Source organism: Sphaerodactylus townsendi, linkage group LG11 (genome assembly GCF_021028975.2).
Source record: "Sphaerodactylus townsendi isolate TG3544 linkage group LG11, MPM_Stown_v2.3, whole genome shotgun sequence".
Classification (NCBI taxonomy): domain Eukaryota; kingdom Metazoa; phylum Chordata; class Lepidosauria; order Squamata; family Sphaerodactylidae; genus Sphaerodactylus; species Sphaerodactylus townsendi.
This window is the reverse complement of record NC_059435.1, coordinates 53,180,978-53,208,740: the sequence shown is the minus strand read 5'-3', so window position 1 is coordinate 53,208,740 and position 27,763 is coordinate 53,180,978. Positions and strand designations below refer to the sequence as shown.

At 41.3% G+C, this 27,763-nt stretch overlaps 1 protein-coding gene across 8 annotated transcripts in view; it reads left to right on the top strand.

Annotated features, from left to right (window-relative positions):
• Positions 1-27,763, top strand: part of ADAM22 (ADAM metallopeptidase domain 22) — a 122,278-nt gene that overhangs the window by 41,568 nt on the left and 52,947 nt on the right. For all 8 annotated transcript variants that reach the window (XM_048511219.1, XM_048511214.1, XM_048511213.1 and 5 more), the window contains exons 4-5: positions 14,081-14,147; positions 24,807-24,889. In XM_048511219.1, the coding sequence (XP_048367176.1) occupies positions 14,081-14,147; positions 24,807-24,889 (150 nt within the window). The remainder of the gene's footprint in view (positions 1-14,080; positions 14,148-24,806; positions 24,890-27,763) is intronic.

Genomic DNA, 27,763 nt, shown 5'->3' with positions numbered 1-27,763 from the left:
TGTTGGCACTTTGTGATAAATAAGTGGGGTTTGGGTTGCAATTTGGGCACTCAGTCTCAAAAAGGTTCGCCATCACTGGACTAACCAAACTAGTACAGAAGTGAACAGCCTTTTGGAAAGGCATTTATTAGGAACATAGAAGACCAAGTATTTAGAATTCAAGATGAAAAATGATTGCTGGCTAATATTGAGTTCAGTGGGGGTTACGCAGGACCATAGCAATTCATCCTTGGAAGGAGGGGTTGCCGCATTTCCGTGAAATTAATGAAAAAAAATCATTTCCTCACCACTGTTAAAAACAATTAGGATGTTACTACCAAGACAGATTATCAATGTGTATTTTAATACATCTGAATATTTAGCATCAAAGATTTGCATGTGTGACCCTTGGCTCAACTACTGATTGGTCTGGCACCCAGACAGAGTCCACATTACAGGGTCCTGGAACCCAACAAAACCCCTCAGAGGAATTTGACTTCTTTCTGCTACTCTGCCAATCATATTCGAGTACATTCAAGACTCTGCCACTCTTAGTCACCTACTTACAAGACTCTGGAATGGGACTACAGTTTTTTAAGTCCAGCCTAGTTAGCCCAAGCTGTCATTCTACATATGGTAAATGGTGGGACGAGAGGTGGTGGTGAACCTTGAAAGCCCCATGAAGGTCAAGGCTCAGGAAGAAGTAGTTGGGTATAGACCCAAGAAAAGGGGCTACCCCATGAGCCTCTTGTCCATTTCATGGGCTTATTCCCAGGAGGAAGTAGTGAATGCATAAAGAGATTCAGTAAAACTTTTGATATGAAGCATCCTGTCCCCATCTGCATCTCTGTAGAAGGTTGTGGTAACATTCCCTCTTTCACTCGGGGCATCACCGTATTTTCAGTAACTCCTATTATGTTTGCCTTCATTTAATCAAATGTGTTACTTGGAGCATTTAGCTGCTTATAATAATCATATCTTCAATAAAATCATAAAATAAATTACACTTTACTCCATTTTAAAATACTCAGCCTGGATCACATTAATAATATCTAATAGGATGATTTAAGAGGATTTTGAAAAAGCCACTCAGAGCCAGAGTGAGCACAGCTGGACCAGATAAGTGAATGAACTGTAAAGGTTCACCATAAAAAACAAAACACCAGAAATGGGTCTGTTTAGAAATATGTTATTAAATATAGATTGTGATGTCACATATTCAAAAAACAAATAAAATGATCGTTGCAGTACTTATTAGCTTTCCAAAAGCTCCTGATAGGAGTAACAGGAAGTCCTCACTGAGAAGTGCTCCAGGTTCAAATATAACCCTCGGACCAAACCTAGCCTTTTACGTTTGGGGAGCCAGCATGGTGTAGTGGTTAAGAGCAGGTGCACCAGGAGAGCTGGGTTTGATTCCACTCTCTGCCACTTGAGATGTGGAGGCTTATCTGGTGAACCAGGTTAGCTTGTGCACTCCAACACATGCCAGCTGGGTGACCCTGGGCTAATCACAGTTCTTTGGAGCTGTCTCAGCCCCACCCACCTCACAAGTGTTTTTTTTTGGGGGGGGGGAAAGGCGATTGTAAGCCCCTTTGAGTCTCCTTGCAGGAGAGAAAGGGGGATATAAAGCCAAACTCTTCTTCTTCTCCCTCCCATCCAGAGACGTGGGAGGGGGAGAGAATGGCGCCCAGGGCAATGCTTGCTCCAGGCGCTCCCCTGCGCCCCACTTACCTGCTCTGGCAGCAGCCCAGCCAGGCTGCTCCTTCAGCCAGCAGAGGCTCTGCCGACTGGAGGAGAAGCCTGGCGGGTGGGACCAAGGGGAGGAGTGTGTGTGTGGGGGTGATTCTTTGTCCCCCATGTGACCTGCTGGCATGTGCCCGCATGTCCCCGTGAGCTCTTTGTCACTGCTCCCATCCCCTTTCCAGGAGGTTCTCAGCACCATGGCAATCAGTCTTGCTGACTATCCTGCAGCCCTTATTATATAGCAAAGAGACAAGTAAGAAATTAACACAACTTGCTTTTGTTTGGAAACAAGAAATACACTAATCTCTTAATCTCAAAATTCACCACTGACTATCTTTGATTTTATGTAGCATTTTTAGAATTTGATGTGTGATACAAATTTTTACAGGTAGGTTCTTCAGTGGATGAGTCATGTGATACAGCAGGTAATAGTGACAGATTTAGGATGGGGATATTTTCAGGTAGCTCCAATTAATGATCTTGGAGCTTTGTCTAAAAATGTAGATCTCTCTGGTGTAAAGTCTTCCACCCTTGTTCTAGGTGAACTGAACTCAACTTGGCTATGGACCTGGACTTACACAGATTAAGGGTGCATAGTTGTAGCTTTAATTAGTAGTTTTCACTGTTAGTCGCTTAATCCTATTTCCAAAGAGCTGTTATAACTTTTTTCAGTATGGGTTCTATGGGACAGAGTGAGAATTAAACTTGCAAGACAATATAAGTTAAGAAATATCTTTTAAATCAAAACCTTGCAATAGTAAAACAATACAGCTTTCTTTTAACATGTAAGTGCAACAAGGAACTGAATCGGGCAGGCAATACTGTCTTAAGTTCAGCGGAGTAACTAGTTGTCTTTTGAAACACTGTTAAGGTAAGCAAGGCCTGTGTTAAGTAAATTAATTTTAATTTTAAAAGTAGCTTGCAGTAGAAGGAAAATTCAGATTGTGTAATCCTAGATAAAATTTAGTTTTAAGATATTTTTCTTTCCAGCAACATCTTTTTGTGCCTCTCCCAGCCCAGTATTATTAAAGCAGGAGCAGCCTGAGCATTTAACATCTGGTTGTGCATGATCTTAACAGATGTGCAAGAAGCATATCTAGAAACTGGAAATACTGTAGTCATGTGTATGTGATCTCTTGCTACTTCTCATTTCAGAAAAGCGTGCAAATCTGTCTGGCAGATGGTACAAAGAAATCTGTTTAATTGACATAGGTCACTCAGTAATGGAAAGTCATGCATTTTTACCTTTTGTGAAAAATAGTCGTAGACCAAGATCTCTATCATTTTACAATGAATCTGAAAATACTTTTCCATCCAAACTGTTGTATGATCATTCTGTAGTTAAATACAAAATTATATAAATATAAAATAAAATATGTGTCTTGCAGCACAAATGAATTGTTTGAAAAATCTTAGCTCTTTCTTGTATGTTATAGTTCTGAGAAACAGGAAAGCAGTTGGTTCTGGTGGGTTTTCCGGGCTGTGTGGCCGTGGTGTGGTGGATCTTGTTCCTAACGTTTCACCTGGATCTGTGCCTGGCATCTTCAGAGGTGTATCAGAGGGAAGTCTGTTACACACTGTGTTCAGACTTCTCTTATAACAGACTTCCCTCTGTGACACACCCCTGAAGATGCCAGCCACAGATACAGGCGAAACATTAGGAACAAGATCCACCACACCATGGCCACACAGCCCAGAAAACCCACCAGAACTAGTTGAATCCAGCCGTGAAAGCCTTTGACAATTCAGGAAAGCAGTTGTTGGGTAATTTATATACAGTAAAGAAGAAATTTAATTGGGTAATTAGCTAGTGTCAGTTGGGAATTTTGATGAATTTGCCTTAAGTAACATATGAACAAACACCAAATGGAGTCCAATCCTCAACAGTAGTGAACTTTTACCATTATTATTGGCCATGTTAGCTACTTTGGTTGCAGAATCTATAAGCAAATTTTGCTTATACTTTGGTTGCAGAATCTATAAGCAAATTTTGCTTATCAATCTATAATCAATTTTTGACTTTCTAGTATGTGAAAAATGTATTTCACTTTCATTACTTTTTTGTGTGCTTTATCACTTTACTTCCAGAAGTAACTTAAAATGGAACAGTAGCACAACATTATACTAATTCTCATCAAAATAGTGATTGCTGTGAAAAAGGTTTTATGGATTCTTGGAAATTTAAAAAAAGGAAGGGGTAACTACACTGAACAATTACTTAATTTTGCTAATTGTATTAATAGGAAAATGCAAAAATTTTATACAATTAGCAAGTACTACTATTCCTCCCTTCCCCAACAGAAAAGGGGATGGGGGAGAGAGAAAGAAAAATGTGTAGCTATTGCCTTTCAGTCTGCTTTAATATTTAATATTGCTGTCTAGATGATTGTGTAAAAGCTTTGGCTCAAGAATTTATGATTGATTATTATTGTTTCTAAACCACTGTACCATGGCTTCTTCCTCCTTTCCTCCTCTTCTTACTTAAATCTTAGTTGATCCACAGGATGGTGTTCTGATTTAGGGAAAAAGAGTAGCTAGCTGTGAGTGGTGTTAACAGTTCTTCCATTTATTAGGGAAGAGTTTGTGTGTAAGTAAATGTCCTTGCCCCTTAGTAGAGTTTATGAGAAAATGATTTTTTCTAGGGTTGCCATCTTTGGGTTGGTAAATACCTGGAGACTTTGCAGGTAGAGCCTGAAGAGGGACCTTAGGGTATAATTCAATAGAGTCTATTCTCCAAAGCATCCATTTTCTCCAGTGGGAACTAATCTTGGTTGTCTGCAGATCATCTGTAATAGTGGGAGATCTCTAGGTGCCATTTGGTGGTTGTCAATCCTAATTTTATCACTGAAGGGAAGCTGTAGGAGGAATTCTGAGGAAAATGGGAGAGGAAGGCTTTTGAGGTGTGTTCGGTACAGCAAACAGTCAAACTTGGTGAGGATACTAGAAGAGAATGGTAGACTCTGAGCATCAACAGCTACATAATCTAACTCCCCAAGGAGCCAGCCAACCAGCAGAAAAAACTGAGAGACTTTCTGAAAGCTGATGATGGGGTCGGGAGAGTAAAAATAAGTTTTTATGTGTGTTTCCTGTGCTGATTACCACTCTTACTTGTGGAATAAACACTGTATTTTGAGTTTTGGTGTGTGTGTGTGTGTGTGAGAGAGAGAGAGAGAGAGAGAGAGTCTTGTCAACTTGCTTCCGATTTATGGTATCCCTATGTTTTCTTGGCGAAACATAAAAGTGGATTAGAAGGTTTTAAAATGGTACTCTTCTATCCTGCTCACTGGTAATTTTTCCCTTCCCTCTTGTTTATATGGTAGAAGACTCAGGAGACACTGTTACTTTCTCCTTTTCACTCCACCTGTTCCATTAACCAACCCAGGACCCTTGATTTCTTTCCTCTGCTGAAGCTGGTGGGAGAAACAGATTATGAGTGAAAAAACAGATATGAAATCAGTTGATCCATCCAGCTTATTTGTGGTCTACTCTGTCAAATAGAAACCTTCCTCTGTTTTGTTGCTTTAGGTCCTTGTAGGACTATAATCTGGGCTTTATGTATGCAGAGCATGTTTCAAGCCCTGAGCTTTGGCTCCCTCCCTGATGTAGCTCCCTCCCAGGGAGGGGATCATTGGCTGATTCCGCATGAGCCAACAAACACAGGTTGAGGGCACTGCATCACCCTTTTATTGGGGGAGGGACTTTGCACAGGTCCCACTCCCAAAACAAACCTGTCCCATTTTATTTTCCCCAATCTGGTTTTTTTTTAAATTGCTAAACTAGTGATCCTAGTTGGCCAACCCAAAAAATGTTGGACACAATCAATGAAGACCTGTGGTCAAAGAACCTTACCCCAGAAGACACTCAAAATTGTTACCTTTGGAAGAGACAGTTACAAAACTGACCCTGCATGTGCAGGAAACCAGATCGGAAAGAAGAAGAAGCTGAACTAGTGATCCTTTTGAAAAATCCTGGGTTGGAACCTTTCCCAAGCAAATGACCAGGCACTTTATTTCCCTCTACGCCGTCCATAGCAGGGAAAATCCGTCTGCCATTGCCCTGCTGTTGCAGGGATGTCCCTTTTATTTTTTAAAAAAAAATTGTGTGGGTTGCATCTGCGTAGCTACACAGGTGCAGCCGGTCGTATGTTTTGCCAGAAATTTTTTTAAAAGAAGTGTCTCTGTGCAAAGGTGCAACAGCAACCCAGATTGTTTCCATGGGCTCCAATCACTGCCTGCACGGAACACATGTGAACAGGAAAACTGGTTCCTTTATTGTGACAGCAACCAGTTATACATTGCTGTGTGGAATCGGCTATTTATAGATTCACTTGCACAGATTCAAACAGTGGGGACAGTTGTTTTGATCCAAGGGCTGCCTCCTGCTTAGGAATTCTTGTTTGCATACGAGACTATTTCTTCCAAAGGAAGGAATCTCCTTTTAATGGAAGAGAGCCATTGGGTCTAACTTTTTTCCAGTAGCATATTAAGTTTACATAATATAACCTTCTTCTGAGAAGAATATAACCTTGCTTCTGAGAGCTGAGGATGAGAAAAATACATCATACACATTCGATCAAATTTAAACCATGTACTAGAAAAGGCAAAGCCTACTGTCTAACTACACTTATTCCCTCCCTAGATGTTACTTCTTCAGAGTTTCTAGACACAGCTGTAGTCTATCTGTTGCATGTCGCTAGGAAACTGTGAAGGCTTTGAAGCAGCACTGCTTAAAAATTACAATGTGATGCCATAGTAAAGCAGAAGCTTTCTTCAGAAGATTGTTGGCGTTCTTCCTGGGTTGAGTTGCCTGAACTGAAATTGTGCCGGCTGACAACGGTGCATCCTTTCATGACTTGCCAGGACCGAGATCTTGCTGGCTGAGAGGTTGCATTCCTGCATGACTTGCCAGTGCTGAAATCGTGCTGGCAGAGAGGTTGCAGTAGTTCTTTTGGCATAGCCCCCTGATTCCCAGCACCTTGCTGAAACAGCTCTTACTAGGCAAAGAGTCTCGTCTGCAGAATAGAGCTGCTTTCCTGAATGGCTTTTGTGGGAAGGTTTCCAATCCAAGGCTGAGAGGAAGGCCTACAGCACCTAAAGCGGCCAGAAGAAATAACGCTGGCCAGAAGGGAAACAAAGCTTAGTCTTGCATCTTTTGTATTTGCTAATTCATAAAGATATATGTACTTTCAAAACTGAATATTGTCTGGCATATATGTTTGCCATATTAGTTTGGAATAAAGGTTTGCAATTTAAGAGCTTAAAATGCTGAACGGACTTCATTACATATTTGATTTAATTTGCTATTGCTTGAAAATCTCCATGATTCCCGGTTCATTATTTCATTTTTGTGAGATCTTGGTTTTAAATCTGATATGTACTGTGACTGTCAGCTGGATAACAATCCAGGGCCGTTGAATCCTTATTTAGTCCTTCTTTAAATGTATAAATAGCACATGATACATCAGAGTGGCTTTTTTTAGAAACATCAATATTTTAGCGGTATTGAGGGAGATTTCAGAGTGTTGTAGTGCTGAAAATGCAGTTGTACAGAAAAAGGAGCCTCTGGAACATTTGAAGAGCCAGAATCGTCTGAACAAGGTGGGAATACTATAAAATCACAATGCTAGTCAGTTGGTTAATTTAAACAAAAACATATTTCCTGCAGCATTAAAATTACAGATCAGCAATGCTCTAGGTTAAGCTGTTTCCATTGAATAATGGAATCATGATCATTTGCTTTTATTTTTACACATTTATATGCCACATTCTTTAAAAAAAAATTACCAGTGCAACTACACATACTTTAAATATTATTGTTTCCACCAATAAGCTTCAGTGGATCTACATTGTAAGCATTCAAAGCATATATATGCCAAAGCATTCAATGGATCGATATTGCAAGAAGTAGGACTCAGTTGATTCTCCCATTTACATTCAATTGTTATTTAGTTGCTAATAATCAGAATCAAACTACCTATACTTTAAGCTTAATAACATTTGTTGTGGTAAGGCCTATGGATGAAGAGAAACATGCGCTTAGTTCCTGGAGCAGAAGATTAGATTTCTCAATGCAGTTGATAAAATCTGCTTCTAAAATAATTTAAGCGTTCTGTAGGGGCTTTGAAGCAGTCCTAAAACTCTGAAAGCTACAAAATAATTCCAGGTTTGGGGCTTTTGAGGAATTTATCAATGGAAAAGAGGAGAATTGGGGGTGGGGTGGAGGAATAAATAGGTCGCTCAGAAATTTTTCCAATTTGTAATGATATAATCTAGGGTGAAAAATAACATACCTTTTACAATACTAGATCCTCTAAAGAAGATGAGTAAAATCAGTAAGGTTATCAAACCAACAGTTACTATTAATTATTGCTAGGTAACTTAGCTGCAACTATTATGAAGCCAGCAAAATTTATAATTAAGTCCCTTGAAGATCTGTGTTTTCCAACTGCAGAGTTGAATTACACTGTGGTGCATGCATTTCTTAGTAAAGCCTTCCATTTCCCATAAAAATCTAGCAATGTGTATCCCTGTGGGCAAGCTGTATATTTAATAAAATTCTATCAAAGATACTGCTTTTCCTTGCAGTTTCTTAGTTTACAGCTTAATTACTTTCTGAGTCACAGCATTCATGAATAAATGGTTATTAGTTCCTATTCTGTGTGTGTGCTTGAGAATTGGTTTTCTTTTGTTATATTGTTATTGTATTGTTATTGTTTAATATAACAATATAACTGTTATATTATTGTTATCATATAATTGTTATAATATAATTGTTTAATATTATTACTTGTTTGGCTTATGGTTATCATTGGTTAACTATTTGTAATCAGCACTGAGCATTTTTAGTGGAGAATGAGGCACACATGTTATAAGTAGATGTAACATATCTTAGTTCTTTATTGTTTGGACAATGTTACCTAAAGAGCCCATGTGGAGAACCGGATACAATTCCCCATTCCTCCACTTGAAGCCTGCTGAGAGACCTTGGGCCAGTCACAGTTCTGTCTGATTTCCCTCAGCCCCACCTACTTCACAAGGTATCTGTTAGGAAGAGATGAAGAGAAGACAATTGTAAGCTGCTTTGAGACTCCTTAAAGGTAGAGAAAACCAGGGTATAAAATCCAACTCTTCTTCTAAAGGCCCTTTCCGCACCGCAATGGTGCGGGGGTGCGTCGGCATAAACAATGCCGGTGCACCCCCCCCCCGGGACCGTTGGCATGGATGGTCCCGGGAGGGCGGCAGGTGGCAGCGCAGCCTTCGCACAGGCCGTGCCATCGCCGAACACCTACCTTGTTTCCTGGCTTCCAGCTTGTTGCAGAAGCCAGAGGACACGCCCCCGCAGCCTGGAGTGACGGCTCTGGAGTCGCAGGCCAGGGGCCGCGTCCCCTGGCCTCTGTGACAAGCTGGAAGCCAGGAGACAAGGTAGGTGTTCGGGAAAGGGGGGGAATCGTGCCTTCCAGCTGCTGCTGTTTGCACGGCAGCAGTTGGAAGCCGCTGTTTCTGAAATACCTCGCTCAGGGAGCAAGGTTTGGAAACAGCGGTTTCGCGCCGCTCGGGGTTTGCGAGGCTGCCGCCGCCGCATTGCGAACCCCTCCCCAGGGACGCTGTTTTTAGCGTCCCTGGGACGCTGTATTCCGCCTGTGCAGAAACAGCCTGAGATACGCTGTTCTATATTAACAATGATCAATAACTATATGCTCTAGATCTTGTGGTCATGTTCTGGAGTCTGCGGTTGAATAATTAGGATTGTCTAACCTTCATACGTAATTTTGTGACCTGGCAATTAGTGTTCTATTGATTATCAGTTGAAGCAAATGATTAGTCATCTCTCTTTTGTGTATCTTCTCATTGTCTCTTGGGAAGTCGTTGTGAGGATGTTTGTGATTAGGTCTCCTGCGAATTAGAGTAGACAGTGCTGATGTTGATAGACTGATGGTTTGCAGTGATATGAACCAGAGTTGCGTGTTCATAAATATGTAACTCTTTACAGCCCCTTCCCATAATTCAATGTAATAAGCCGTGCAAACCCCCCCCCCCCACCTATTTTCCTGAAATCATAGAAATAGTAGCGCTGATTTGGTCCTTTAGACCCATAAGCCTTTAGAAAATGTACCTCTCCCCACTCCTAGCTTGAGCCCTACATATGATTTCACCAACTGAGACCTGCACATGAAACATCAATGCTCAGGGCCAAGTCATGTTACAAAGGATGAAGAACTTTGGCCTTGTCACTGCTCATGGGGTTGCTGACCCTGCCCCTCCTATGTGTGTTTACCAGATGTTGGCACAGCACTGATACAATCTATAAAGATATGGGTTCCTGTAATGCTGTGTGTGTGTGTGTGTGTGTGTGTGTGTGTGTGTGTGTGTGTGTGTGTGAGAGAGAGAGAGAGAGAGAGAGAGAGAGAGAGAGAGAGAGACTTTAAACTGAGAGCAAAGTTGGAGAGAGAAAGGGGGATGAGAGAGCAATATGATTGGTTGATTCTGGAGTGTGCTTGTGGGAGGACTGTGCTGGACGGGCAGAAGGTGACAAGATTTCAGAGTGAAAGGACTGGAGTGCCAAAACTCTAGTCAGAGAGAGTTAAAGCTCTGTGTGAGCACGGCAGAATGCATTAGGACTTCTGAATGAAAAGACCAAATGAGTAAAAGGCTCTATGTGAGCAAGTTAAAGTGTGCCCAAGCTCTGTGTGAGCTAGTAGTGAGAAGCCATCGGGTGTCAAAAGCTTTGTGAGAGGGTTTGTCATAATGTATATGGAGAAAGTCAGAGCCTCAGTAAACTGTTAGACAAAATAAAGACTGAGTCTGAGAGAACTCTGTGAGAGAAAAAGAAGCTGCAGAAAGTGTCAGAGTGAATTTATGTTGGATGAAGTCCTCAAAGTATTTGTTGTCTCAGGTTGATTTTATTTATTTTGTAAATATATTGCGTGAAACCTTGAAGTTATCCATCAGTTATAAACAAAATCTTACTTTGTTTGAAGAAACATTGGAATCTCAACCTGTTTTTCTTAGTACCATGTAGACCATCCACTTTGCCTTTTAAGCTTGTACACACTATCAAAAGGAGATAAAGGGTTTGGGGGTGAGGTTATATTCCTGGTGGCAACTACCATATGGGGAAGAATTAAGGGAACAAGTATTAGTTGGCACTTATATATTTATTTATAAATTACAAAGGAATGGACATCGCATTTAGTGACCATGGGTGAAAGGGTCACCACATTTGGTGGCAGAGGTGGGATGCAGCTCCATTACACTAAGATCGTTTTCAAATGTTTTTAAGTATGGTTACATGTTCTTAATCATGGGTAGATGTTCTTAAGTATGGATGATTATGCTCATAAAGTCTGTATGTGTTGTGTCTACTTTAATGAATGTATGAGAGTTTGCTCTTTCAAGCAGGGAATAGGGCCAGCATTCTCTCAGTGCCTCTCTATGTGAATTGACTCTGTACACTGGTATGTTATGTACACAAGGCTCTGCTGTTAACTGCTGCATGTATATCTTTCTGAGCATTCTCCTATCAGGGTTCCTAGTGCACCTTACATAACCATAATTTTGTGGGGACAGGGCATGATGATTAATTTAGTGTAAGTCTGTCTCAGCTTAAGTAGGGATTCTCTGTATTTCTAAGAGTTTTTGTATTTTTAAATACTGTTCAGATCTTAGATTATGAGAACAGGCAAAAAGATAAAAGCCGACTTGTATGTGTATATATAACCGTTTCAGTGTATTGTAATGATACTTTTCCTCTCCATCTGGTATCAGTGACGTTCTGAATGGCATTAATATTATTACTATTTAATTGGAAAAATCCCAGTTCATGTGTGTTTTCTGTAAAATACTGTTTGGAATGCACAAAGTACTCTGCTTCTTTTTCTAAGACACTTATCTCAGTGGCTGACCAGATGTTTCAACAATGTTGCAACATAATAGCTGTGCCAAAATGTCTGTGATCAAGAGCCACGATTACCCATATCCAGAGCAGAAAGGATTGCATAAGTCCATTGTGTCAATAATTGAACCCAGGATTCTGAAGTTCACATCTTAGCATTTTAAATATTTATAATTGCCTTGAATGTTTGGAATCTCATTGACTTCTATCAGTGGTGGGATCCAAAAATTTTGTTAACATGTTCCAATGGTCCCTATTGGGCAGGGAGGTTGCTTTAGTAGCCCCTTCTCGGCACTCAGAAAAATTTAGTAACCACTTCTAGAGAAGTGGTGAGAACTGGTTGGATCCCACCTCTGACTTCTATAGAATTCAGACTTGTAATGTGGATTGTGATTAGATATGCCAGCACACCTGCTGGCAGCCCATTGCTACGTTTTGCTATGGCAGTGGGGAAAAATGGGGAAGAATTATCACAAACCAGATGCGGTGGTAATATGCTGAGGTGCCACTCCATCATTCACCCAAATCTCTATGGCAGATTCTGTGGTTCTTTCCAGATTCTCCTTTGTGACCCCGGGGAAGCTAGCTAGCTAGGTTCCCACCCCTAAAACTCCCCTGCCTTCGGCTGGCAACTCTAATTATGACCCTTCAGTTTCAGTATTTCTAAATATTTGGTATTCCATTAAGTACCATAGGGAAAAAAATTCTGATACTCCTTCTTCTGTTCATTGGAGGGAGTAAGTTATTTTACGTTGATTCTGCAACACTGTGTTCTGCACTTTATTTACAAAAGGCTCCTGGTCCTCAACAGTCTCAGAACAGATGGTGGGGGAACTAACTTTCTGTTATCATGATGCTGGGCTTTATCAGTTAAATGGAACCATTCTTCTATCATTGATTCATTGCAGACACCATCTCATTTTTCAGGCAATAAATTGCAATACCTTGGAAAAGTTGTTCCATCTCAGACAAAATTAAGTATTTCATGAAATAATCTTTTCCCCCTTTTTGACAATGACTGGCTAACACTTGTCTCCCTTATAAAACCTGATGTCCACCAATATTTCGTTACATAACATTAACCCCCTTACTATCCTTTGTTTTCTTTCTTGAAATCAGCCATATTCTGCTTTCAAGCTGACAATTAGCTCCCATCCTGTTCTCAAAAAGCAGTACTTTTTTTTAGTAATCAGATGACATCCTCCTCCCATTTTCCTCTCATTATCCTTTGTTCCAGTGTCTCTGAAACTTACTTTGATGTGATGTTTCTGGAAGCATCACAACAAAAACAAGATTGCTTTTGGTATGGGAAGCAAGGTATGGGTTTCTTTGTGCCTCTGTGCCCGCATCTGGAGACGTTTTCCCATTAACCCTCTCATCATTAGTATGCTTTTTGCCTGTTTTTTTCCAAGCTACTTATTTTTTTAAAAAACCTGCAAAAGGAGAGGAACCAAAGACTAAAAGTTCCCTTGGAGCTGTGGACAATGTGAGAGTGAGACACCTTGGATAGCGGAGGCAGAATTGTCAGTCTTCTCCTGTTAAGAGGATTTCTCTTAGGCCGTTTCCGCACGGAGGCGGAAACGGCTAGGTCGACGACGCTGGGACCGTGCCCGGCAAGACTCGAACGGTCCTGGAACAGCTGGGCAAAGTCACCGGGAGCCGGGCGCCAAGAGCTCGGCCTCGTGATGTCCTCGGCCTCCTCGCGCCGATTCCAGGCTCGCTGGGGACACGCCCTCTGGCTCCCGGGACGCCTCTGCTCCAGCGGCACCCAGGCATTGGGGCGGTCCCCAGGCTCGGCGACAGCCGGAGGCCCAGGGACAAGATAAGTGCCGGGTGGGGGAGGCGTCCCAAAGCCGCTGCCGCTCACCGGCAGCAAGCTGGGGCGGTATAAGCTGCTTCAACAAGAGCCGCTTTTGAGCCATTGGTGGAAACTCCAGCTTCGGGTCAAGGGCGGAGCGGGCGCCAGGGCTGGGCGTGGGTTGCTACATGCGTAGCCTGCGCCCCCTGTATCGTTTAATGGTGGCCTGGAGACGACGTTTTTGCCGTCTCCAGGCCGCCATTAAATGCCCGTGCAGAAACGGCCTTAATTTTTCTTTACCCAGTTTCTCCTTGAAATCCAACAATTTTTTTCCTTCTCCTGTTTTAGGAATTGTGAGTCAAGTTTTTAAAATAAATCTTTCATTTTAGTTGAAAGGTAGACAAATACTGCATTTTGTGTGTTGGATCCAGACAATGAGACTTTGTCCAACCTTGTCCTTCTGCTTATAAATTAAATGGTGCCATTTACAGAGGGGTTTCTTCCATGAGCGGAAGTATACCTTTGGATCCAGTCTGTTGTGTTTAGTAAGTATGTATAAATGTACTGAGGAAATATTGGTTTATGTGCATTTGATTATGTGCAGTGTTTGCTAAACCATTTGCTGATTGATTAGCATGTAATGTAACTTTATTTTTTCTGTCATTGCAGTGATTTACTATCTTCAGACTATCTCGAGAGACATATCAAACATGGAGGAAAGAAGGTGGAAGTTAAAGTAAGAACTTACACACTTGTACTTGCCCTACAGCCATAGTTACATTGATGCAAGCTATCAATACAATATTTCTTTACAGCAGGGGTCCTCAGTGTGGTGCCCATGGAAACCATGGTACCGACCGATACGATATGGGGAGCCTCCCCCTCCCTCCCCTCCCTTGCATGCCACCCCTCACTCTATCTTCATTGTTCCTAGCTATCTCCTGGGACCAGCTCACCCCTTCCTAGATAAAGACTCCTTCCATAAGCAACCTCTCCCTAGGAGTGAACCGCCCTCCCTTATGGTCAAGGCCTTTTATGCATTCCACAGAGTAAACCCCATTGCATAGACCCAAGTAGGATTCTGAGTAGGCCCACGCACGATTACACTGTAAGAATTCTAAAAAAGGAGCCCAGTGGCACATTACAGACTGACAAGAATGATTCCAGTACAAGTCATTATGAGTCAGTATTCATCCATGAGACCAAATATCCCAACATGTTGCACATGGCCACCATGGTGCCTACTGATACCTTTCTTGGTGCCCGCCAAGCATTTTTAGAAAATGCGTAGGATCAGGTGGGGCTTTTGCTCAATAAGGCTTGTAGTCACAGATTTGATTAAGTGCTCAGGTACGAAAGCACTTGCTTTTGGCAGCGGCAGCCACCACAGCACAAAGATCTCCACTGTGTGGCTGAAGATAACCTGTATGTATGCATTTGTTGATTTAAAAAGTAATCTATACTCTGGTTCTGGTGGGATACACCTCTGAAGATGCCAGCCACAGATGCAGGTGAAATGTTAGGAACAAGATCCACCAGAATACAGCCACACAGCCTGGAAAACCCACCAGAACCAGTTGAATCTGGCCGTGAAAGCCTTCGACAGTACATCTATGTTTCAGAAAAAGATGTTCGTATGGTCAGTTGAGGTGCAGCGGTCAAGAAGATTGTATGCTTTTGCATTGAAATGTAGTCATTTTTACACTCTGCCTTTGTCAAAACCAGTATTTTGTGCATTATTGAACATGGTACTTTTGATACAAGACTGAATGCCAAAATTTTAACCTTCAAACAAATTTGTGGGGGGCGGGGAGAAGGGCTAGGTAAGCACTAGGAACCAGGCAGAGCATTCTACAGCAAAGAAATTTTGGCATGTTGAGTTCTGTGGTGGAAGAATATACAATCCTTATATCTTTTTCTGAGACAGACTGTAGAAAAAAGAGCTTCTCTCTGAAATTTTGGAAGAGTTACTATTAGAGTTATGCAGTGAGGATAAACTTACTTCCTGATATTTTTTGATGGGCTCCACCTCCTGTGGCAGCCATGTTGCCTGTGCCTCCTATGGTAGTCGTTTTGTGATTGCACCCACCATCCTGTGTCAGAATCCCAGAGGTACCTGAAGATTCGAAAGGGTTGGGGAGCCCTGCATTAGGCAGATGCTTTTATACTACCAGCAAACTACAGAAAAATGGATGATAGGGATGATGTTGCAATGAAAGTCTAGTTTAAAATAATTACTATTTCCCTGAAGGATTGAAAAGTTCCTGAGGGACTAATATCCCCATTCCTTGGTTCCTAAATAATTTAAAAAATTGGCCTTTGAATTTATTTGTCATGGCTCTGTCTGAACAATAATTAATGTCCCACATTTGAATAAACTACAGAAAAACACTTTGAATAAACTACAGAAAAACACTTTTGATTTCTGTCAGCTTTTTGCTCATCCTTGTAAAAAATTGTTATTTTAGTTCTGGTGTGAAAAAATTATGTTCTAGTTTTGAGTTCTTTGCCATCAATTCACTCACTCCACCTTACCGCATTTCCCATCTAAACACAAATAACTGTTTCCTAGTTGTTCATAGCCTTCTACTAATTTATAACCACCTGAAATATAAGTTTTGTTCCCTCTTCCCAAACCTTGGATTGTACTCTAATCCCTACCAAGATACTTGTGGATGGGGAGGCTCTGGGACAGAGGTACAGCGATTCTGTTGGATGTTACTGAGGAGCTACACTCAAGACTGACTGAAGGAGATTATTTTTAGTTATTTTAACAGCAAATAAGGACTGCTTTAATTTGACTTCATCCAATGCTGCTTTTGAGGTATCTTCCATAGGGAGGGGAGGTCGCAGGTGTGAACACTTTTTAGTTCTGAGTTTGGTAGAACTCCAAGGTATGGTGACAGAAATTAGCTCTGGGGCATTAACTGATGTTATCCAAGGAGTGGGAAGTGCATCAGCAAGGATAGAATGAGCCAGGTAAGGAAAAACAGACAATTGGAACCCATCCTAATGTTGTGTTTTGTTGGTGAAGTTATGTTATGTTGTATGCAATTAAATGCCGCTCCACATTCCAGATTTAGGTATAAACCACCTCCAGTGCTGATTCTTTAATTTCTTGTATGTGGTAACTCTGCAGTGCATTACCATTGTTATTTGGAATCTGGCAGCAAAACATGAACAGGGAAGATTATTTAGATTTCACAGAAAGAAGAGGAAGTTCAGGAAGGGAGCATTTGCTGTTTATCTGGACAGTGTGAAAATGATGACTATCAAACTCTATTATATATTGGTATATTTTGTCAGCTGTGAAGTATTCCTTGGTACAATCGTTAGAGTGACTAACTAGGATCTGACATATGCCGGTCTGAATTCCCCGCTCTACCATGTAAAACACATTGGGTGATCTTGGATCAGTCATTCATCTCTCCTAACTTATAGGGAGTTTGTTATGAGGATGAAATGGTGAAGGGGAGAACAGGAGTGTAGCGAGGGGGAACTGTACCCAGGGCACGCGTGAGCCCTGTGCCCATGCCACACCCCATCCTCCCCCACCCTGGAATGCTCCCCACACCCTCGTCATGCCTCTACAGGTCATGCCAGTGCATTGCGTAACCCTCCACTCCCTTGGCGCTACGCTACTGGTGGATCCCCACTGGGGAGAAAAGGGGGGCACAAATAATTTTTTTAAAATGTGAACTAGTATCTGCAGCTCAGTTATATTCCATGCAGATACAACTTGAAGATTTTGATAATGTATCAGCTGTCCCCAAACTTTACTGTGATGATGCATTACAATTCAACTGAATTATTTCAGTTTTTGTGCATCATTTGAGTCTTACTTCTTCCAAGATAAGTCCATCATAAACGTAGACAGCAGGAAACGTGAAGTATTATGCTTTGCATTTAAATTACATGGCCTTTCAGTTACTATTGTGTTTAGCAGTGAAAAATAAAACAGGCTACATTGCTGAGCAGCATTTCTAAACAATCCATCTGTTTGTGCTCCAATTTGCATTTCTGTATTCATTTTGGACATTGTTTTCAAATAAGATAATCCTTTTCAGTTGCAGAACTGCAACATCCTAATGAAATCATGAAGCAGGGAAATTTTGGATCACGCAAGGAAGGAACTTAGATTTTATAAATCACAGAGGCAGTTTACTGTCTAGTTTCACAGTTAGTGTGGCTGGTTTTGCACCCATCATGATAGTGTAACCAAGGCCACCAGTTGATTTTATCCTGGCATACATTTATATATAACATAGAATGTTGTTATATATTTTGTCCCGAATAGTTAATCAATATTCACTTATTGGAAAAAGTATAACAGTGATGTGTAGCAGTTGCTTCTCGGTATCATAAAGTTTGCAGTTCACAGATCTTTTTTTGTGTAGGGTTAATGTCTTACCTTCTGACTGACTGAGATAATGCTCCTACATGCTACAAGGCAAACACAGAATTTCTATCCCTTTGCTTGCTTTGTAACACTGATTTGGGTGTGGCTAGTCATTTGTAGGGAGAAACTGGCAAAGTGAAAACTTCTGGTTGAAGAATGCCTCCTTGCAAATGGTTCCTGCAAGGCATTCCCCCCAATTTTCCACCAGCCTCACTCTGCACATGCGAAATAATGCGTTTTCAAACCACTTTCACAACTGTTTGCAAGTAGACTTTGCTATTCTGCACAGCTTCAAAGAGCACTGAAAACAGTTTGAAAGTGCATTATTCTGCATCTGTGGAATGAGCCTCAGAGTCTTTTTATATACCGGTACTTTACATTTCATGTCCTTTTTCATCCTGTTGTTTATAGGGCTACCAACTTCCAAGTAGGGCCTGAATTCTAAGATTACAGCTGATTTACAAACTACAGAGATTATTTCCCCAGGAACAGCTCCAGAACTACTGAGCTCCCCTTCCCCCACCTCTAGGCAGTGCCCTTAGATCTCCAGGAATTTTCCAAGCTGGGGTTGGCAACTTCAGTTGTTTACAACCTTTTTTTTTTGCAATTGCAAATAATAAATATTTGTTTAGCCAGACCCACTACATGCACTTGACAAACTAGGAACTCTTCCATAGAAGTGTATGCTACAATGAAAAATAGGCTTAGTCTTTGGTTACAAAATTTCTGCTTGTTTTTGCTGGAATATATACAGCTACTTCTCTGGAATTGTTATGCAAGACATTAAGTGTCTCTAGCTGGGGAGAAAACGATAGGATGCGACTGGTGGAGGAAAAATAGAGGCAATAGCATTTCCTCTTGCATACTAATTTATTCTCTCCCACAAATGCCATCTGATCTCCATCCAATGGGCAAATGAAGGTTTGGAGCACACATTTGCTGAAGTAATGTATGGTTCCTTTCAGCCACTGAAAGCTAATTCAGAATATTTCAGTAAATTGCCAGTGCTTGGCTGTATTGCAGAACAGGCAGAACCAAGTACATCTCCTTTTCATATCTGTACCCTGGTGATTTGGATGGCCAGCAATGGTCAGTCAAGTCCTTTCAAGGGAGAAGGAGTGAGAAAAGCAGAGGGAAAAAAGCCATATAACTGCTGTTTTAAGTTAGAGAGGGTGGGAGATCTTGCTCTGTCTCCTGTCACTTCAGGTAGAAAAGGGCTGTTTATGTGGTGGCTAGCATGGCATACACTGGTTGATGGTTTTCACACATAGTCTTTCAGGTTTGTTTGGAAGCTGAAGAGTAGATGGGCATCTGGGGTTTAAAAGGCTCTAGTGAAGAATCTCAAATATTAGGAAACCAAAGGAAAAAGTGACAGCTTTGAAAGTCCACTGTAGTCCAGGGTTTTACCAAGGCAGGGGTGATGGGACAGACCCATCATATAGTGCCAAGCAGTAGCTCAATTTCTTTGACCACCAAAGGTGTGACAAAACTGGTGAAAGGTGCTCCTGGCCACCACTGCCACTTATTTATCCAACCATTTCCCTGGGGCCAGAAACATCCCCAAACTATGAACCTGCTATTAAGGAGGAGTGCAACCCCATCCAGAACTGGAGATATCCTGAAGTACTGGAGATACTCCCTGAAGTAGCACCTCTATCTTGTCAGGATGAGTTTCAACTTCTCAGTTGAACCATCCCAAAAGTACCTGCAAGCACCTGTTCATGGTTTCCACAACCTTGTAGGTTGCTCATTGAAATACTAACAGGACCGACTGTTTTTAGCTTCTAAGATCTGACAAGATCAGGCTATCCTTGGGCTGTCCAGGTCAAGGTATGTTTAAATTAGCAGTTTGAATATCATTGCAATTTGAATACTTAAAGAAAAGAAAATTAGTCAGTGCATCACTAATGCTTTGTTTTTATGTGCATTGACAGCGCCTGCTGTTTTCACACAATGAAATACTTTTCTGAGTGGCACTTGACTTTTGCATATGACATGTGGAAGACCAGGGAGTCTTGGCTCTTGTTCTGTCCTAAGCTACTTATTGCTGTTCTGTCAAATCACACCTAATGCCCGGGTTATTAAATTAAAAATAACCTTTTTTTAATATAACATGTAAGGTGCTGCCTTTTAGATAATGCATGTGGGTAATAATGATTAAAATTATAGTTTTAATTTTACAATGCCCACTTCTCTCTGCAAATCTTGTCGGCGAATTTCTTATGTTTGCCCCTCTGTAGTGGTGCACAGAACTCCTAGTCTTGCGAGACAAGAGGGAGAGAAAGTCTGTGGTTCAGAAGCAAAGCATCTGATTGGCATACAGAAGTTCCTAGGTTTAATGCCTGGCATCTCCAGTTTAAAACGACCATGTAGGAGGTAGTGTGAAAGACCTCTGCCTGAGACCTGGACAACCACTGACAGTCTGAGTAGACAGTACTGACCTTGGTGGATCAATAATCTGATTTAGTCATAGCTTCAGGAATCTACAGAAGTAGGTGGAAGAGGATTGGTACCTGCTGCTGATACTGCTTTGCCCTCTTTTTGGAGGGGAGGGAGGACAAAACGTTATGTCATTTCAGCAGTGCTCAAGGGACCATTCAAGCCAGACAGTCTCTGTGGTAGCTCATCTGAAGACCCGTAAGCATTCCTCTTCACAGTGAGTGTGCTGCCCTTTTGCTTAGTGCCACAGAATGGTTTTGAGGGATCAGGGCATATGTTTTCAGCTCTTCCATGTTGTGTCGTATCAGTTTTTGGTTGTTGTAATTAAATGGAAAGTTACACTGACTTTTTATAGTCTGTTTTATAAGTAAGTGGTATTCACTAAGAAATTGCTGATGGCATAGTTCCATGTGGGAAATGTGTAATAGAGCAACATTAAAAAACGTAGTCAATAATTCAGAAGATAATTATTTTTACTTTTTAAAAATGCAGTGGCAGAAAATGGCTAAAGATTTTGTGTTTACATCTTTTTATGCTATATACAAGTTGCAAAATTCCCCACCCAGGCAGCCGCCATTTTATTGTCTCTGATCAGTCCCTTATGCCAAGAGGATGCTTTTCCTATGAAGCTACTACTTGTATCTCCAGGACAGCAACTTTGCTCATTTAGTGCCTACTATCTAAACAGCCAGCTTTATTTTTTTAAGTCACACTCAGAAGTACTTGAGAATGAATGGTCATCCAGGAGAGAAAGCTGTGGGCGATGCTGCTGCTGCTGAGACATGACATGGGGGTTTGGGGAAAGGGAGGAGGTATTGTGATATCAACAGACATTTGTCCCCCTCCCATCTCTCCATGTAACATCTGATTTCTTCTTCCGCCCTACCCAAAAGTCTTGATATGCAGTGTCCAGTGCCCTGCCTTTCTGTTAGTCCTCAAGTGGCTTGAATGAATGGAATTCTGAGTGTTGTTTTCATAGACAGGTACATTTTTAAGATCAGATTTTTGTAATGGTTTTATAAACCTGTGCCTCTGCTACAAACACATGAAGTGGAGAAAGAAGAGGAGAGAAGTCATGACACCAGAACATATTTTGCTTTCAGGGTTTCTGATTTGCACCACTCATGATAAAGGCCATCCACTGTGATCTACAACTATAACTAAAAATAGCTCATCTTGCTAACCTGATTTCTAAAACTAGTGACCTAGCTTCCAATTTAGTGGCACTGATTTCTAGATATTGTTACAAACCTTCTGAAATACCCATTATAAGATGCTAAAAAAGAATGGTTTTATTGTTGGAAATACCAATTTTTGAAGATTTCTTTCCTTTTTCCATTTGTCTATAACAGGGGTAGGGAACCTTTAACACTCAAAGAGCCATTTGGACCCTTTTTCCATGGGAAAAGAAAACACTTGGAGCCGCAAATAATTTTTGACATTTAAAATAAAGATAACACTGTGTATATTGGGTTTCTCATTCTGAGAAGCGCATGGATGCGTCCGCCCTGCTGCTTGCAGGGCGGGCAAGGATGGGGCCAGCGGCTCGGCCTCAGGAAAGCGCCCGCCTGGCTCCAATGGGGCAGGCGAGAGGGGAAGCCCACGGCGCGGCCCAGCTGGCCGCGGGCAGTTGGTACGCTCGCTCTGCTACCTGCAGGGTGGGCAAGGATGGGGTCAGCGGCTCGGCTCGTAGAGCCGCAGTGCAAGGGCAGAAGAGCCGCATGCGGCTCTCGAGCCGCAGGTTCCCTACCCCTGGTCTATAATCTTGCTTTTGTAATTCTTGAAAGCATACAGCTGTACCTTATTTCTGACCTCAGGTCTCATTTGCAGGCTTGAATTATTTTTAGGCTTCAAGTCAGGGTATGTATTGATTTAATTACCGTATATTCCCGCGTATAAGCTGAGTTTTTCAGCCCTGTTTAAAGGCTGAGAAAAGCCCCCTCAGCTTATATGCCAGTCCCATTTTCTATACATCACAAGGAGGCTGGGGGCGGGGCCGGGACAACCTCCCTGCCCCTGGGAAGCTGCTTGTTGAGGGTGAAGGGGGAACCCTGAGGCACCCTGGCTGGCTGGGCTTCCTCAAACCCCACAGAGGGAGCTCCTTATTTGGGCAGTGACATCAGGGGGAGTTTTGCTTCAAAAATAATTGAGAAATCAGACCTATAGTGATGTTGAGGTAATTACTGCACCTGTAAGCTTTGCCAACAATATTCTGCACATTGTTTAACAGGTAGGACTACTAGATGGTTACAGAAGTGTTTGGGTGGAGCTCTATGTTTCTTACAGATACATGTAAAGGAACAGCAGTGACCTTTTCCTTCTGTAAAAAAGCTTTGAGGGGATAATTTAGAGTGGAGAAGCAGCAATGGAGGGGGGCTTAACTCTTCCCTTGCCTCCCAATCTTCTCCTCTCCATCATCCCTAAACTCCTATTTTCTCACTGCACAGTCCCAGATGAGAATGTTTCTGAAACCTTGAGGGGAAGGCAAGGCAAGAGGGAAAGCAGCTTGTGGGAATTGTTAAGCATTTGCAGTTCAAACTCCATTCTAAATAGTTCCCATCCAGAGATGCCTTTCCTTAGCAGAAACAACTTTATGGATGTAAGATGTAGTTTTGCCTTAATGTATGCCACTGTAGGAGACAGAAAATACTTATGCCTTAACTTATGCCACTGTAGGAGAGAGAAAATACATTTCCTCAAGGTTCCCTGCTGGTAATGGTTATAATTTGTCTTAAAGTAACAGGGCAGGAGAAAAGGGCTTCCGACATCCTTACTTTTCAGTATTTCTTAGGTGCTGTTCAAAACCAGTGTCTTTGACTCTAAAAGAAAGCAATCAGGAGACAGCTTTCCAAGCTGATGCTACTGTATTATCCTTGCCAGATGTCAGCAAACAGTCAAGTGAGCCAGCCATTTTTCCACCCCCTGTGGCTGGACCCACTAAGCATCTCGATGGTAGCTCATGGCGAGGGAGCACAAATTGTTACTTAACCTTAGACCTTGTTCTAGAGAGGCTAGATTACATCACAAGGTCTCTGTGAGTCCAAACTACATCTGCAGTCATGCATTCTGTTTAAAGCAGGCGAGGATAACTGTTGCCTCAAATCCTTTTTTATATTAGGGTGTTTTTTTTTGCTAGTGATCTGAATTTTCATCCTGCATTGAAGTGCTGCAGTACATGTTTGTGGCCAAGAACTGTTCTGTGTTCATTCCCCTGATCCTCTTCCCTTCCCCAATTTCATTTCCCCAGCAAAGAATAAATACGAAACCTGGAAATGGTGCATTATCGTGCTGCTGACTTAAACTTGTGGATGCTTAAGTAATTGGTAATTAGATTTGGCTACATGCTGAGGATGGTGATTTCCAAACCCAGCAACCATGCAATAGCTGCTTGATGCAAAAGGTTAATCATCAATTGGCATTTTATAAATAACAGACATTCATTAGGCCAGTCTGGTAAGGGCACCTCCATGATTAGCAAATAATATTAGGAACTACATTCTTTCTTCAGGCCTGACATGTAGCTGTACAATTTCTACATGAGAAGTGAAGAGAGGGACAGGGTTTTTTTCTAGGAGCTATAGATAAAGTATTGTATTAGATCAGTAGCTGGAATTTTGAAACTGTGGAGCAAGCTTTTTTGTGCTGCTCACTGGAATTTAAAATGGAGGCTGAAATCAATTTTATTTTCAATCCATTTTAATGAGTTTTGCAAATATTGATTCCTCCCCTCCCATACCTTTGCACCAATTTTGAGAACTCTGGCTTAGTTATGTTCTTTTATTGCCATAGTAGATAGTGAGATTTTCAATGTAAAGGGCTTTCCCTTAACTATCAATGACAGTCACACAAATAGACACTTGCAGCTATTACAGCTGTGCTTGGCATTCTTTTACAAGCTAGTTGTCAGTTTGTATAATGACGAAGCCTGCAGCACTGATTTAACTAGACTCATAAGAATGCACAAGGCAAACATTCGTGCCATAAGCAACAGAATATTGTGTTTGATACAAGCAGCTGTTCCATTGGTGAAAAAGGAAGGAGAGGATTCCTTTGACCATGAAAACATCTGTGTTGTTATGTACAGGATTTACTTGGACTAAAACTGTCTATGATAGAGGTTGTAACAAGGAGTGGAATTGGGTGGGAGACCTCCTAGTCTGAACCATTATTCCTTTGCTGCCATTGGATGGGGGGGGGGGGAGGAATGGGAGGAGGTGGTACAGCATCGGGCCAATGTTGCTTCTGGCACAAAACCGGAAGTGATGTTATTGTGGTAACCTGTTGTTCTGGGATTCACTCAAAAATTGTTTAGTTATGAATCATTGTGTATATGTTACAGTAAATGTTCAAAACCTTTTAAACTTGGCAATTCCCAACAATTTTTGTGAATGTTATCATTTACTTATAAACTTTCTCTGTATCCTGTATCTCATCACTAGTGTGACTTCTGTCTGGGCATTCTCATCAACTTTGAGAATTTTGTAATGTAACCTGTAGTTAGCTCGTTAGTGACATGGTAAAATACTGTGCAGCCTTATAGTTTGTTTCTGATTTCAGGGAGGAGAACATTGTTACTATCATGGTCGCCTACGAGGGAAGCCAGAATCTTTCGTTGCTCTTTCAACATGCCAAGGGCTTCAGTAAGTTTAATTAAAATACACTGTAAACTGGTAAAATGACAATGACCATTTTATTAAAAGCAGTTTTGTGCTAAAATTTAAGCCTGGCTTTGTTTGTTTTCTCCTACCATTATTTGACAGAAGTTGTTTTTAATGGCCAGTGTTATTGGCATAGTTAATTGAGTTTGTTTTTATTTGTTTGGGTTGATGTGATTTGTATTTCTTATTGTTTTACTATTATACATGTTGTTTCCTTTTGCTGTCTAGAAAGGCAGCACACACATATTCTAAATGTATAATTGGCTTACAAATTACCTTGATTACTTAGAGAGCAGTTTGTTTAACACTCTCAGCTTCCTTTCCCAAGGCAGCTTCCAGCAACCTAAAAACAAAGGCCTTTCCGCACAAGCGGAATAGAGTGCCCCAGGGACAGCAAAAACGGTATCCTTGGGAAAGCGTTTGCACAGGAGGTGCTGCTGCTGTCCTGGCCGCCCCAGAGCGGCGTGAAGCTGCCACTTTAAACCTCGCAAAACTAGTGAGGTTTTTGCAAAGCGGCGGCTTCCTGCCGGCATGGTGCAAACTGCACCACCGGGACGCCACCGCTTTTCCTGTCTCCTCCACTGACCTGCCTGTCCAGCGTTGCTCTGGAGGGCTGCAGAGACCTGCCCACGCTGTCCTCCAACCCCTGGAGGTCGGAGGGCAGCGTGGGTGGGTTCCTGAAGCTCTTCAGAGCGATGCTGGAAGACGAGGTCAGTGGAGGGGACCGGAGGAGAGGCGGCTCTGTGCAGAGCCACCAAAAGCTCTAAGGTTCACAATTGCAGAGCCGCCTCTTCTGTGCAGAGCCGCCTCTCCAGCTGGGGGCGGGGAGTCAGGCGCTGCTCGCATGCTGCAGTGCGAACATCCTCGGAGCCTCCACCGGCATAATTCATGCTGGTGGAGGTGCATTTCCGTGCGTGTGCAGAAAGGGCCAAAGGGTTCTTGCTTACTTATATCTGGTATTAATATCAGAGGGACACACAGTGTCAGAGCAGATTCATTGACACTACAGTCCTACACCCTTTTAAGTTTACTGAAATCAATGGGCTTTGTGGGTCATAACTATTTAGGATTGTACTGCTGAGCTCTGGTTCACATCTGGTTTCAGACATGTGTATCAGGTAGGCATAGGCTGAGCTGTCAGATCAGTTTGAGATTGCTTTCAGCAATGGAAAGAGTCATACCTCTGATGAAAGATTCCTTACCTAATGGAAGAAGAACTGATGCTTCTGACCTTCGGTTCAGTCAACCTATTTCTCAGCGTCAACCTATGAGATTCAATGAACCTGGCGTAGATTGGTAGTATGGGTTATGAGATAACGCATGAGAAGCATTTGGAATCTCTAAATGTATCATTATTTACATGTTTATATTTTGCATATGTTGGACGGCAGGGCAGTATTGTTTCTAAGGTCATGCAGTGAATGTGGTTTTCGCCCTATAAATAGAAGCACTTACCTCAAGATTCTTCGTCATCATCACTCAGTTCCCTGCAAGGCATGCACTTATCTTATGGGATCTTCATTGATTGGTTTTATAGTATCACTTTTCTAAATATGTTTTAAATAATTATACATGTATTTGTAGGTCTATGCTTATTTTAGGTCAATAATTTCCCCTTTTTTCATAATACACTAAAATATTAAATAATCAGTGCTTGGGAATGGGACACAGTTCTAGAAATGTGATTTCAAGTTAAGGCTGAGTTTCTATGTTGAAAACCCCTGCAGAGTGCATTAACTGTTGGACTTCTTTTAATTGTTAAACATTGATGTTTATCCATAATGCTTTTTGCTAACTGGATGAAAATAGAGATATCTTGGGATGCTAGAGACAGCTGATATTTTATTTTGATGGTTGGTGATTTGCAATGAAATCTTTGAGGTAGCAAATATCTTGACTTTGGTTTTCTGCATTTGTTTGAAACATGAAATTTATAAATGGGTGAAAAAATATTAGGACAAAATACTAAGTTTAGTGCAGAAATGTTTTTGTTGAACATTTTAGACCTAGTATTGGACAAGAAGAATGAAAAATTAGTGTCATATATGGTCATAGCAGTGAGAATTTTGTTAGCAAAAAAATAGACATTTGTACAGAGTCCAACTATAGAGGAATGGATACAGAAATTAGTAGAATATGTCTACAGATAAATTTACAATGTCTGTTAAATATCACAATTTGGACAAATTCAGAGAAGATTGGGAATGATTAGTGAAATTTTCGAATGGAACAAAGAGTTCTAGATTTCTGCCATTGGGTATTCAGCGTTAGTTAATGAGTAAGCAGTATTTTTTTAAAGCAAGTTGTAATGGAGTTTGAATGTATTAAGGGTTTCATAAACTTCCTTTTGTTTAAATGTTGGTGAAAGGAATTTAAATAAATAATGATATAAATATAAGGTAAAATTACCGATAATATGATATAATGATATTTCTAGCGGAAATTATGAAATATGAAATTATGGGTTGGGTAATGAAAGTGGATAAAGGGAGCTTTTTATCCCAGTCCCATAGTAACAGAACTTCAGACTTTTTTTTGCAGTATTCCAAACCACAGATGGGGCATACTATACTCTACAAAACACTCAGTAGGAATTGTTGCATGATTAAGGACTACAGCCGTTTATATAAGAAGAGTGCTTCTTAATATTACTGTTAGCAATTATAATGGTTCTGTGAATCTCTTCAAGCTGGCTGTGTAATCTTACTAAATTATGATTTTTGCCGCCTACTGGTGGCAAAGGGAAGGCACTGCTGCTACAGTAATGAATGGACTGGAATTCTCAGACTGATTACTGTCAAGACATATGTTAGGCACAGAATTACATTTGCACATATTCCATATTACCAACGTGCA